This window comes from Schistocerca cancellata, chromosome 1 (assembly GCF_023864275.1).
Source record: "Schistocerca cancellata isolate TAMUIC-IGC-003103 chromosome 1, iqSchCanc2.1, whole genome shotgun sequence".
NCBI lineage: Eukaryota > Metazoa > Arthropoda > Insecta > Orthoptera > Acrididae > Schistocerca > Schistocerca cancellata.
This window is the reverse complement of record NC_064626.1, coordinates 310,134,797-310,148,949: the sequence shown is the minus strand read 5'-3', so window position 1 is coordinate 310,148,949 and position 14,153 is coordinate 310,134,797. Positions and strand designations below refer to the sequence as shown.

Sequence of the window (14,153 nt, the reverse complement as noted above, 5' to 3'; positions counted from 1 at the left end):
GTATGTGTCAGTTAAAAGAAGTTTTCCTTGAGAATCATTGAGGAAGGTTTAACAGCGGTGCAGTCATGATTCACAAGTGAGATCACCTCGAACTCTGAACACACGGTATGACTCATCGTTCTCTGTAGTTAGTGACACTAGGATAAAGAAGAGATACCTTGTAAGCCACTTCCAGATCACCGTGCCTGCTCTTATAACGTCTCCGCCTCAATGTTTATTCTATTCCCTATTGGCTTTGTAATGTTATTTACTTATTCTAAGAAATGGACTGATTTGGTACTTCCAGTGGCTACATATAATTAGCTTACCGTAAGGAGCACACTAGTACACCGTGTCTGACATGCGATTAGGCATGTGGCAGAAAAATAATAATAACATCGTGTAGTTCACGACATTGCGCGATCTCTTCGACTTGTGCGTCAATATTGTTGCTTTTTTCTTCAAATAGGTTTACAGTTAGTCACAGAAAGCTCAGTAGACCAGCAGCAGAAAGCTGACTGGACCAGGATCCAAGCCTAATCAGTAAAATTTAAAGTGGTCAGATGTAGAACCCAGAATCTTCGATTCAGCATCCAGCAGTGATTACATCAAACAATGCACAGTCTGAATGAAGACAGATCAGATCATGTCTGCTCACCTATCCAATTTTGCATCACTCAAGTCATGAAGGAATTTAAGACATTTCCTCCTACATCGAGACCTACACCTTGTGAATAGCAATAAAGTAAGTAGCAGATGATATTTTTGTACAGGATATTAGTTTCTTTCAGATAGAGTGCAGTACGGAGCGTAGAAAGAATAACTTCTTTAATATCGCTGCACAAACAATTACTAACCTAATTTTCGTGTTTACTGCCTGTGACTATTGACGCTGCTGTACTTTGCAAATCGTCAGTTTCCCCTGTTAGCTCGATCTGGAATGAAGACACTTGAAACGTATTTCGGTAAAGATTGTAAAAGAGCTTTGTAAGCAATCTCGTTCTTGCATGTTTAAGTGCAATTTCACTACTAATAAATTGAAACCTAGTATTTGATTCCATCACGGACGAGCACAAATTATCGTTACACTTCATATTCCAGTACATTTTTACTCCTAGATATTTTTATAGCGAGATTGACTCCAGCTATTAGTCATTAATCCTGCAGTCGAAGGGTACTACAGTTGAAGCTCATAGCAGAAAAGGCGCAGTGAATTGGAGTTAAAATTCAGGTTTTCTGGAACTACGACCAGTGTCCTCAGCGCAAAAAAAATATCCATTTTTATTTCCTCACGGTGGAAATGGTAGTGGACCTAGATAGCTTACGCTTAGTTCAGCATAGCTCATGTAGCGAAAGCTTTATATCCGTGGTTGCCATAGCCCGTAAACATTAATCGCCTAGGGAATCGGGTAGTGCGATTTTACTTTCCTCTACGCTAACAAAAAATCGTTTAGTCTTTGCATCAGGTCAATATGTCGGCCATATCTCACTAGATGTTACAATTTTTTATAGAGTAGCACTCCCTTGTAGATAAGCACACCATACCCAGATGATATCTCCAATACCAATTGACCTTCGCATGGCCGGCCGGAGTGGCCGAGCGGTTAAAGGCGCTACAGTCTGGAACCGCACGACCGCTACGGTCGCAGGTTCGAATCCTGCCTCGGGCATGGATGTGTGTGATGTCCTTAGGTTAGTTAGGTTTAAGTAGTTCTACGTTCTAGGGGACTTATGACCACAGCAGTTGAGTCCCATAGTGCTCAGAGCCATTTGAACAATTTGATCTTTGCATCTGGTTAATATCTCGGCCCTGTCTCACTAGATGTTACCACAATATTTTATCGAGTAACACTTCTTTACAGCTTGTCACCTCGGAAATATCTCCAGCGGCTGTTATAGTACCTTCTAAGTCACTACATAATATGAAGAGGTACTTCATGATGGCAGCTATGGCCGATAGTGAGGAGAGGGAGGAGATACGCTGCTTTTTCTGTTCGCCGAAAAGACGGGAGAATTTGCTGCTGATGAAAACAGCTGTGGACTAGAAGACGAAACGCAGGGCTGCAGTTAGGACACGCCAAAGGGTCATTCCGTATGTAAATGTAGCTCTTGTCAAATGCCTACATGCTACCTACTTCGCTGCCATTCCTTGCGGCTTCCCGGTGAAACGACAGAGTCGCCTTGAATGTGTAACGCTATGATCTACACGATAGGTAAACAAGGCAAATATAACTATCATTATAAATACTTATCTCCGTATTTTCATTTGTCCCCAGCATTAGCTTCATACTGAAACTGTTATAATTTGCGCAGGACGTCCATACACAGAGTAAATTAAAGGGGACATGAGCTAGGTAACCTGTTACGTCGGATAGATATAAAAAATTCAAAATGACATAAAAGATCTGGGATATAACAACCAACCAAACAAAATTGTCAAGCAAATCCAAGGGATCAAATTCTATAAGGCATCAAGTTTTGTCATATTTGTCCACTTAAAGTGCTGCCGTTCAGTTCTACACTGAGGGGACAGAAGTCATGGGATACCAACTAATGCGTGTCTGACCTCTTCTTTCCCGTCGTCGTCCAGCAGCTCGACGTGGTATGGACTCGACAATATCGGTTCAGTTCGACCAGAGGAGCCAGTCCATTCCGTGTAAACACAGCCCGCAGCATTATGGAGCCACAGCCAGCTTGCTCAGCGCCTTGTTGACAATCGGGGTCCATGGTTTCGTGGGGTCTGCCCCACACTCTAACCCTACCACCAGCTCTTACCAACTGAAATCGGGACTCGTCTGACCAGGCCACGGTTTTCGAGTCGTCTCGTGTCCAACCGATATGGTCTCGAGACCTCGACAGGCGCTGCAGCCGACGTCATGCTATCGGCAAAGGCACTCACGTCGGTCGCCTGCTGCCATAATCCATTAGCAGCAAATTTCATCGCTGTGCCCTAATGGATACGTTCATCGTACATCCTACATTGATTTCTGTGGTTACTTCACGAAGTGTTGCTTATCTGTTAGCACTGACAACTCAACGCAAGGGCCGCTGCTCTCGGTCGTTAAGTGAAGGCCGCTAGCCACTGGGTTGTCCACAGTGAAGCTAATTCCTGAAATTTAGTATTCTCGGCAGACTCTTTACACCGTGGATTTCGGAATACTGAATTCCCTAACGATCTGCGAAATGGACTGTCCCATGCGTCTAGCTCCTACTACCATTCCGCGTTCAGTGTCTGTTAATTACCGCCGCGCGGCCATAATCATGTCGGAAAACCCCTTCTGCACGAATCACCTGAGTACAAATGACAGTTCCACCAGTGCGCTGCTCTTTCATACCTTGTGTGCACGATACTACCGCCATCAGTATATGAGCATATCACTCTCCCATGATTTTTTTCAACTCATGTCCAGTTGCATATATTGCTCCACTTGCCTCGTTGGCACCTGTGGAAACGGCTACGGACTGCGTTTCGTGAAGCCTTGTTCAAAATTTGCAGGTTCCTCTTTTTGACAGCATAACTTCTTATCCACTTGGAGTAGCAAGGTGGTACAATGGTGAGACACTGAACTATCAAATGGAGGACGGCGATTCTAAACGCAGTGAGGCAATTCAAATTAGGGTTTCCGTGTTTTCTAAAAATCGATTGAGGTAAATGCCGCGATGATTCCTTTGAAAAAGTCACGGCAGAGTCCCTTCTCGTCATCGACGGAACATTGAACCCTGATCTTCCTCCTGCTTTTTCGGTTAGCAGTCATATGACTTCGGCGGCTCTCTCGTCTACTTCACGTTATCTTTAGAATTTGTGTGGCGATGCTAAGCTGACTTTTTGTCGATGCCACTACAGCTACATTCTATCAGGACATGTATTAAAACAGATTTGAAGATGGTCATCGCTGACTGTAACCGGTAATCTAAGGACTAAACAATTTTGTGATCATACACGGAAATTAAGGAATTGTTGATTTCATTTTGCCCTCAATATGTCGACGACTGACGCAGTATCCTTCAGGTTCTAACAATACCACCACTTGCAAAGTAGGTTAGAAATCAGATTAATAATGTTGCTCACGCATCATATGTTCGCTTTATCGGGCAACAACAAAGTTATTGGGTGTGCATGGTATCGTCAGAATGGAAGTAATGAAGTCACTGTAAAAAAGTCATTAATTTTGGCACTTATCTTGAATGGATTCCCACGTAGATTTCGTCGAAGTTGTTATGGCTCATCTTGTTGATTCTAGGGTGATTCCTCTTTGACTGCTAGAAGGTCCAGATCTGTATTTTGGCAATATTTGAAGACCTAACAAATGCGTTTTCCAGGAAATTCTTAATGATTAAACAATTTTAAAAAAATGGCTCTGAACACTATGGGACTTAACATCTGAGGTCATCAGTCCCCTAGAACTTAGAACTACTTAAACCTAACTAACCTAAGGACATCACACACATCCATGCCCGAGGCAGGATTCGAACCTGCGACCGTAGACGTCGTGCGTTTCCAGACTGAAGCGCCTAGAACCGCTCGGCAAACAATCCCAGATCAGAACAATGGTATGGTAGAAATAATTTTTGAATTGGTGTTCACGATTCACATTTTTATTAAAGTTCTTGTAAATTCACATATACTTTTCTTAATTGTCACATCACGAAGAAAACAGTTTTGTATCAATCTTCATATATTTAATTTCCACTTTAACCAAACACAAGACTTGACTGTTCTTTTACAAAGCGAAATAACATCTCAACTTCTGCAAAGTGAAACAAAGACTGCTCAGTGCGTATTCGCGCAAAAAGGGTTACAAGTAAGCCAAAGATTACGACAGCCTGACAGAAATGAATACACACAAGAACCGTATCACTGTAATATATCGATACATCGGATTACCTATACATTAATAAAACCAAATGTGAATATTGTCACAAAAATATGTCTGTTACTTCGCAAAAAAGTAGTACGGCATTACTGGTATCGAGAACTGGGATTGGAGTGCCGTAATGGTCACGTAAATAAAGAACCATTACAAGGTACCGGCTGCTATACGTAAAACTTGGTTGGTGGTCGAAATATGGTGCATGAAATGGAATCAAAAACCCAACTGAGCATCAGAAACCACATTAATTAACTGTCACACCAAGAAACCTTGAGTGGGGTTTTCACGTCCCAAAACATTTTTTTTTTATTGTTCGTTTAGATTGCTTTTATTGAACAAAATGAACGGTTTCGGTTCACATGATTCATCATCAGATTTTACTTCTCTTTTACAAGAGTAACCCGTTCAACTTAATAACAAAGTTTAATTCAGTTTTATTTTTTTATCCTGTTAAGCAGCATGCAAATTTTGGTGGTAAGTTGGACGGATCACTTTTGTAACAGATGCAATCAAATGTGATAATGAACCAGATTTTCATTCTGTAGCGGAGTGTGCGCTGTTACGAAACTTCCTGGCAGATTAAAACTGTGTGCCGGACCGAGACTCTAACTCAGGAGCTTTGCCTTTCGTGGGCAAGTGCTCTACCATCTTAGCTACCCAAGCACGAATCACGCCCCGTCCCCACAGCTCAGTTTGGAACGTAGGAGACGAGATACTGGCAGAAGTAAAGCTGTGAGGAAGGGGCGTGAGTCGTGCTTGGGTAGCTCAGATGGTAGAGCATTTGGCCGCGAAAGGCAAAGGTCCCGAGTTCGAGTCTCGGTCCGGCACACAGTCTTAATCTGCCAGGAAGTTTCAAATCTGATAATGATTGAAGTCAATCGAAACTGGTCATTTAAAAAAAAAAGGGCAAATAGACGACAGCAAAAAATCTGTTCTGCAACAAGTGATCTTCTCGCATCTGCTGCGAGCGTACTGTGCCAATATCTGCACTGTTTACTTTGCGAGTGGTTCACGTCTGTACGTGTCGTGCTGCAGGTTCCGAGAGCAGCCGGTGGAGGCGGAGGGCGGGGAGCAGCTGTCGGTGTGCACGCTGGTGTTCCCACGCTCGGACACTGTCAACCTGTCGCTGTGCTTCACGGTGCCGGTGCTGATCGTGGCCTGCCTGCTCCCCATGGGCCTCCTCGTCTACCACTACCAGCGCATCTTCAACAAACTGCTGGCCTCCCGCAGCCGCTGGGCCGTGCCGTGCGTCGCCAGCTCCGGCGGAGGCGGCGGGAGCGGCGGGGGCGTCAACGTGGCACCCGACTGTGACTCGTCGGGCACTCCCACCGCCACCAACAACAACAACAACAATAACAACAACAGCGCGCAGGCGCTGCGGCGCGACAGCGACCTGAGCTTCGTGGGCAGCCTGATGATGCCGTGGGCGCGCAAGGTGTCTGGCGCGAGCCAGGCGTCGGGCGGCGGCGTGGGCGGGCACCAGGCGCGCGCCGGCTCTCTGTCGCAGCACGAGGAGCTGCGCCTCAGCAAGCACCTGCGCGTGGTGCGCGTGCTGCTGCTGAATGTGCTGGTCGTGCTGCTCATGTGGCTGCCCATCACCATCATGATGTTCCTCATCTACGTGGACGGCAGCCGCCCCAACGAGGACACCGCCTTCTTCCTGCGCTCCCACCACTTTGTCTGGTCGCTGCTCGTCGCGCTGCTCAACACCGTGGTAAACCCGCTGCTGTACGGCGTCCTCTCCGAGAACTTCCGCGCCTGCTTCGCCAGGATGTGGCTGGGCGGCCGCGGCCGGCGCCGGCGGCAGCGCGAGCTGATGCGCGGCTGCGGGGGCGGCGGGGGCGGCGGCGGCTGCGGGGGCAGCAAGTCCAACGCCGCGGACGCCTTCGGCGGCATCGCCAACCGGACGCCCAGCAGCGGCCGCGCCAACGGCTACGTCACCGCCTCGGGGGCTAAGTTCGCCAAGAAGATGAGCGGGTGCAGCGTCGGCTCAGTGCTGGAGCTGCCTAGCGGGCAGATGGTCTGAGTTCCGTGCTGGTCGCACCGCTGGTGTAGCGTCTCCAACGCACTGTCGGTGGAATCTCCGAACTTGTCACTCACTGTAGACGTGTCGGAAATAGCCGTCAGATAAAGGGCCTACCACGGAGGCTTTCTGCATAGAGGAGTTCTAAGCACGAACGAGGTGCAATTATCTTTTCAGTGGCCTCGCTTAGCTCAGGATATAGGCACTTTCCAACAGTTAGGCTGAAAACCGCCTTCTCCGTCTACGCAGTGACATAGCATAGCTCTGGCTGCGCCATTTCTCTAGATTCTAGATCTCGTAAGTTCTACGAAAAATAGGTGTAGCACAAGCAGGACATATTCTATGCTCCAAAGGTATTCTGATTGCGGCTACGAATGAAATCTGTCATTCATTAATTGTGTCTGTAAGAGAGAAAGCAGGGAAAGAAACAAATTTTTTAATTGCTAGTCACCGATAGACTGGAGCTCAAAAGAGGCAAGTATCCAGATGAGATTTAAACCCGGCACAGAATTTCAATCTGACATCAATTTCGGTCGGATGTGCTCACATCTCCCTGTTGTTCTTCCTAGTCGGGAATAAAATCTAAAACTTACTTCACTGGAATTTTGTTTATTCTTGCACAGACGTATTTGAAAATCCTGTTGCAGCAAGTAAAAGTTCCGGTTAAAGAGTTACCAAAAAGTCGAGATACTGTGTGAGCTAAGTGCGAGGCGTCAGTTTCTCATTAAATCTTCTACACTGGCATTGTCAACTTACATCAACATCTACCGATCTTTTACAACGTAAGCCGACACTACATGCTGCCGTATAGCTTTAATCACCTACTGCGCTGTTACATTTTCGCTGTACCGCACTTCAATTAACTGAGCTGTAAATACCAGAGAGAGAATCTGCGATAAATGTGCACTTGGAGCGGCGAATAGACTGAATTCAAATTCAGAATAAAATGATTCTCCACGGCAAAAAAGTGTTTGTTGTCGCTAGATGTAGAGTCTGCCGAAGTTTCAGGAAGCCTCACAGCACATTATTACAAAGACGAAGTAATGACAATTTCTGTCACATGTTATGCGATAGGGCGAGGTTTAGCTCGCACTGTCACCACAAATCGAGGTTAAAAATCAACCGTCGTTGAAAAATCCGGCTAAGAAGCAGCTCCGGCGTAATCTTACAGAGCCCAGATGGTTGAACGAATATCACCGTATGACGCCAGTTTTTCGGAGACTGCCGTAAAAAAGAATAAATTTGCCAATTCGGCGTACAGACTAAGTACTCAAGAAGCTAGAATTGCATTTGAGTGTCTGGTTTGATATGCACTTTCAGTTACCCAGATACATTCCGTGCTTTCCGTAAACCAGTTGAGGCAAATGATCGGTCGGCTCCTTTAAAAAGCGGCGGCAGATTCAATTCCCTGTGCTTTTCCAATTCGGGCTTGCCCTCTAACGAGATCTACCTTGATGGGATACACGACCAGTTCAGCAGAAGCGTTGTTATAGAAGTTATCTGCAGGCCTAAATATTTGACTACGCGCTCCTGGCGCTCAGTTCCAGCCCTTCTGCCTTCAGCGCCATCTCTTACCGGCTTGTGATACTGACGATGTCCACGGATGTTTACTTCCGATGCCGCAACGCAAACGCGCGCAGAAGAGGTCCGATCGCCGTAGAGAGGAAGTGGAGAGCAAGAGCGTGGTATCTCGACCTTCGTCGGCGCTGCGCGTCTATAATTAGCCGCTCTGTGGCTCTCTGCCGGACGAGAAGACGCCGTAAAACGGCGGGAGGCCCACGACAACACAAGCGCCGCCGACTGGAGCGTCGGCTTGCAGCTCAGGGAACGCTCGTTCTGCCGGTGCACGCGACAACTCGTGTGGCGGCAGAAGTGGCGACGCAGAAGACCAAAAATACCGGAGGCTTCTCTTAGGCTCGCTGCCGCGCAGAAGGACACGCGCCGCTCGTCGCGGAGCGACCTCTGTGGCATTCGATAGAGCGCCACGCTGCATGTGGCTTCAGTCCATTAAAGTCGCCCCGCACTGAAAGTCACGTCACGTGACCTCATCGGTCTCTCCTCTCTCCCGCCTCAACTACCAGAGGCCGCATTTACGACATGCATCCGTTGCTGTGCGCATGCGTAGCGAACTACGCGCACCACTCCCGATACATATTTCTTGCGGGAATCTACGTGACATATTGCGTGCTTCACATCTCTGTGGACACATGTTCTGCTGTCTTCATCGGACAAGGGTGAAACATTTCGAACAGGCCACTCCAGTGAAGTACTTTTCCTAATTTCCTGCGAGTGCTCTCAGAAGATAGGTGAAGCTGTACCACGTAAAAAAAAAATAAAAAAAAAATAAAAAAATAATGTTGTACTCATAGTGTGAGACAATGTTATCCTGAGTAACGACCACCCCACACAGAAAAGTATGACAATGCTTTCGTACAGGGGGTACTGTTATGCCCTACTCATCACTAAAAGCCACAATTACAACGTTGCAGAATCGTTTCGACAAAGTGCCAACTCTGTAAAAATGCAAGATTTATTGGCGCCGAGCATTCGTACAAGGCTTTTTCTCACTTTGGTATGATCGTAAATATTCAGCAAGAATCACGAAAAATCTCTCGATTTAATAGAACACGGCGTTCTTGCAGTCAACAATAACTCGATATCAAGTAGTTTACGTAATCGCACCTAACAATGTTCGATTTAGTAGACCACACATGAAATATTATGTGAGGTGTTGCACATTATATTACGGTAGGACTGTAGTGACACTGTTCCTCATCGTGATTGTACAATGCTCCAATTCTGTTTAATGGGCTCAACAGCGCTTGGTGACGCTTTTAGTGTGAAACAGTTTATTTACTGTAAAATACAACAGTTTTCCTAATACCGAGATTGGGGTGAATATTTCAGAGTAAAGTATCTCAGTTTCCTGCAACACAACAGTATTATAACTGCTTATTTAAGTTTTCTTGTGGACTGCAGTATACCAAAGAGATTCGTTACTACTTAAATTATAGTATTTCCAATGTTACCTGTATAGTTGTATCAATTATGTCGCAGAAGTCTGAATATATAGTCCACTGTGTATTCCATTGTCTACTATAATCACAAATATATATGAAAGAGTTTATCATACCTCTACACACTCAAGTAACTGTACGTACATGTGATTGTATTTTATGTCAATTTTTATAATAAAATCCTGAAAAATATATTTTTTTTTTTACTTATGCATACTATACCGCCTTTCCTGTGCTCATAACCAAGACGATAAAAAATAAAGAAAGTTATAGATACGAACTTAGCCAGTGGAAGGTGATAAATGAGAGCAACAGTAATGACCAAATAATTTGAAAATAATTCCGAGGAGATTGTGTCACCTGTGAAGCTGCTTCGTTTTCAGTACTTCGTTAGGAACATAACTTACAACAGCAAAGGAAATGTACACCATTTGAAAATGTTTCACTGCATCTATATTTTTGTTTTACACAAACTATGTTGATAAACTGTCCATCGCCGTAGCTGATTGATCAGCGCGGCTTATTACTACGCGGAGGACCCGTTTGCGATTCCCACCGGGATCAGAGATTTTATTCTGTCGGTGACAGGGTATTGTGATGTCCTAATAGGTGTTTCGTCATCATCTACGTGCAAAGCACCTACGTGGTGTTAAATAGAAAGACTTGCGCCAGGCGATCGACCAACATCAGATGAGGTCTCACTGTGGAAAATGCCAAACGATCATTTCACTTTTTTTGTGAATAAATTGTCACTTTTCAGAAATGTTGAATCAGTAACACACGTTATCAACAAGGAAAAACATACTACACTCAATTTTCTATGCAAATAAAGGAGATCACTCCGTTTTTGCCTCTTTTTTGTAGTCAATTTAAATCTAATTTCGAATGTAGTCACGCATAGGAAATTCTCCGTAATATCGTCCCTGGAAATACAAGAGAAATGTTTCCCAGCGAAGAGATTTCAACATTTCTTTCATAGGCTGACAATATGGTATTTTTAACGGACACATCGTTATTGTGTCTAATATACACAACCGTTATTAATATAATTCGGCAGGAACTCTAAACTTATTTTGTGGAATTTTTTATTTTAATTCCTGTTCCCACTGATAAAAAATGGTGAATAAATTTAAAAAAAAAGGTCATACGAAATCTACCTGAAGTTTAAGTTGGAAATTCAAGTGATACTTTTTATTTATATCCCAGTTACAATTCATTTAACCTTCAGGTATTACAATATCAGGTTAATGTTAAACGCCTTTTAACGATCGTTTCTCGAATTTTTCTCCAAACAGTTAGTCACTCCACTGTGTGATAACGTGCGTAAATGGATTGGGAACATGGCACGTGTTCCGAAATAAGTCGTAGCGAAGTGGGGAATGTGTACAACTTACTGTCATGAGTGACAGTAATCCCACTCTGAGCTCTCCAACGCTAAAACTATGATCAATTAGTGATTTATACTAATAATACAGATCATGTTGGGACTGAATCGGTTTATTACGTTGACGCAGAACGTGAATAATTTAGAATAACACATCCAATCCATTAACGTCGAAAAACGATGTCTAAAACAGCAGCTCATCGTGCATCTGCTTTCAATATTTAAACAAACAAATGCATTATTACAGATGATCCACGGTAATTTAAAAATATATACTTTACTAGTGTACTCACAGAGAGAGATAAGTTTGAAAGAATTACACATTGGCAGTTGTATTACTGAAAATGAATACTGGCACGCAATAAAGTACGAAGTCACGTCACACATTCATTACAAAATACGCCGAAATAAACGAACCAAAATAGTTTAAAAACAGTTACAGAATTTGTTTATTTATTCTGTTTGCACTTTAAGCAACACAATACTGAGCAACGCTGAAGTACTCCATGTCAAGCTGGACGCAATATGCAATGAACTATTCCAACCTTAGAAAATTGAGACCACTAACAATCAATAAAATTATTATTTCCCCCATCTTTTTTTAATTTTTACTGTTATTGCTTTTAGAGTAATAAACAATCAAGTAATTAGCTACTTTTTCTTGCTAAATTGTTTTTGTGACTACTGAATAAGCTAGTCAGAAATTTACAGTTTACATATGTAATATCCCTTGGGCTCCTGCTAGCAGACAGAAATCGGTTCAACGAACTTTCTATTGTTATCGGTTTAAAGTGAAGACATATCGAGAGGTGGCGCGTTTCGCCTGCACGAGCGAAATGTTTATTCATTCACTTAGCGTTGCTCCATGGCGAGCGAAGAAAAGTAAGAAAATTAGAATGTGACAGGACTTCGTTACGAGACAGGATAACGAGAGTACATGTATGAAGTGTTTGTAATGAAACAGTTCTTGCTAGCTGCCATGTTGTATAATTTGTGTTTTTGGACACTCACAAGCGATATGTAAGGTTAATGTAGAGTTCAGTAACGGTCATAATCCAGTCTGGTGCATTTCAAGGGTAACTGCGCGTATTTAGTTTTGATCGAAGGATTCTGTGATGAACTATTATGTACTACAAGCTTGTATAGGACTTCGAACATTTGGTGGTCAATGTTTGCTGTAGAACCTGCTTCAGTAACAGGGTCAAAAGAACAGGAAAAGTTTTCTCTGCTAAAAGGAACTAATTTCACTCGCAGACAATCATCGAATGACCAAATGCGAATGGCAGTGTTCCAATTCCAGAAGATCCTGTAGAAGTTTTCTTTCTCTCATATTTCAAGAATTTTACAGGCAACCGTCGGAGTCGGCAGCTGCTTCTCCACCACGAGATTAACTTGTCTACGAGTACAAACAAATTACAAACGTTGTGGGGGTCGTCGACGCCGCACGGAATACTGTACTTCACAGACATACAAATAGAGACACTACGCACACTAGTTCAATAACAACGAGTTTAATATTACCAGCTGGAGAACCATTAATTTCTTCTTTTGAGCAGTAAAATAATATACATAATTCAAAATACCTTAAGCGGGATAAATTTAGTCGGTTTTGTTCATAATGATACTCAAACGTTCAAACAGAATTAAGAAATAGAGGATCACATCAAAGGTAACTATGGATAATGGTTTACAACTAAATTAAAGTTAAACAAAACTATCGTCTGTCAATGAATTAAACGAAAACATTATAGTCTGGCAGTTAGTTGCCTGTTTACTGTGTAGCGATTAGTCTGCTATCCATGAATAGACTGCGTCCTGACTGACTGAAGCTATGCTTTATTATATGAATATCCATAACCAAATAGTCAACTTCTGTCTGACTGCGAATTAACCAAAAGAAGTTCATACAGTAACACGTTCTTACAGAAATTCATTGCACCAGAAAATTGACATGAATTACCTGTACAATTGATTATCAGAAGCCATGCAATGGATTTTAAAAGTTACTTAAATTACAGACTGTAATTTGGTTAGGTTCTAATTAAATGCAGTGCTGTAGGGATGATTCCTCTAGACTGTAAGCACAATACATTTATCTGAAAATGATGCAGCACATAAAACACTTCACTGAAGTGATTGAATAATGGCATCATCCAAGAATAAAACTCACTCACACTATAGCAAAATCTGAGGACCTTACCACCATATTCTGCACAAATTATTGTATAAGAGCATCAATGTACATATCACAAATTTTTTCCACCGCAAAGCTGCGTCGCGGCATCATCAGCGAAGCACACCTTTCGAAAACTTGTAAATTATATGGCACAAAGCAGGACATTTATTACTAATCCACAGCGTAAACTGCATCTAACTGAACTATTTCCCTATCTGTTTCACAGATAATCATTGAAATGATAGAAGGAACATAGCAATAGGTACCGCCAAGATGGCATCGGCAACATATCCTTCGATATCATGCGTCAAAACTAATGAAATGACTTCGGAGTGCGTAAACGAGTAGTCTCAGTGCTGAATAACACTGTGTATTAACCTCAAAAGAATCAAACGGTATACAACACATGGGCATTAGCTGGGTGGCAACGTGCTTGCCTCTCATGCACTGGGCCCGCGTACGATTCCCGTCCGGGTTGGAGATTCTCTCCGCTGGGGGACTGGGTGTTGTGTTGTCCTCGTCATCATTTCATCCTCATCATCGGCCGCAAGTCGCCCAATATGGCGCCTCATGAAATAAGACTTGCACTTGACGGCCGAACCCGAATGGGACCTCCCGGCCAACAATGCCATGCGATCATTTCATTATAAAATTTGTGAACATAAACCGAATTTTCTAGCACTGACCCAAAGGCAAGCTTTGT

The 14,153-nt window shown here is 43.4% G+C and overlaps 1 protein-coding gene across 1 annotated transcript in view; it reads left to right on the top strand.

Moving 5' to 3' along the window:
• The window catches only part of LOC126172743 (neuropeptide FF receptor 2-like), a 154,791-nt gene extending 144,709 nt beyond the window's left edge, over positions 1 to 10,082 (top strand). The window contains exon 3 of the mRNA XM_049920905.1: positions 5,886 to 10,082. Within this exon, the coding sequence (XP_049776862.1) occupies positions 5,886 to 6,876 (991 nt within the window). The 3' untranslated portion in view covers positions 6,877 to 10,082. The remainder of the gene's footprint in view (positions 1 to 5,885) is intronic.
• Positions 10,083 to 14,153: the final 4,071 nt, after the last annotated feature.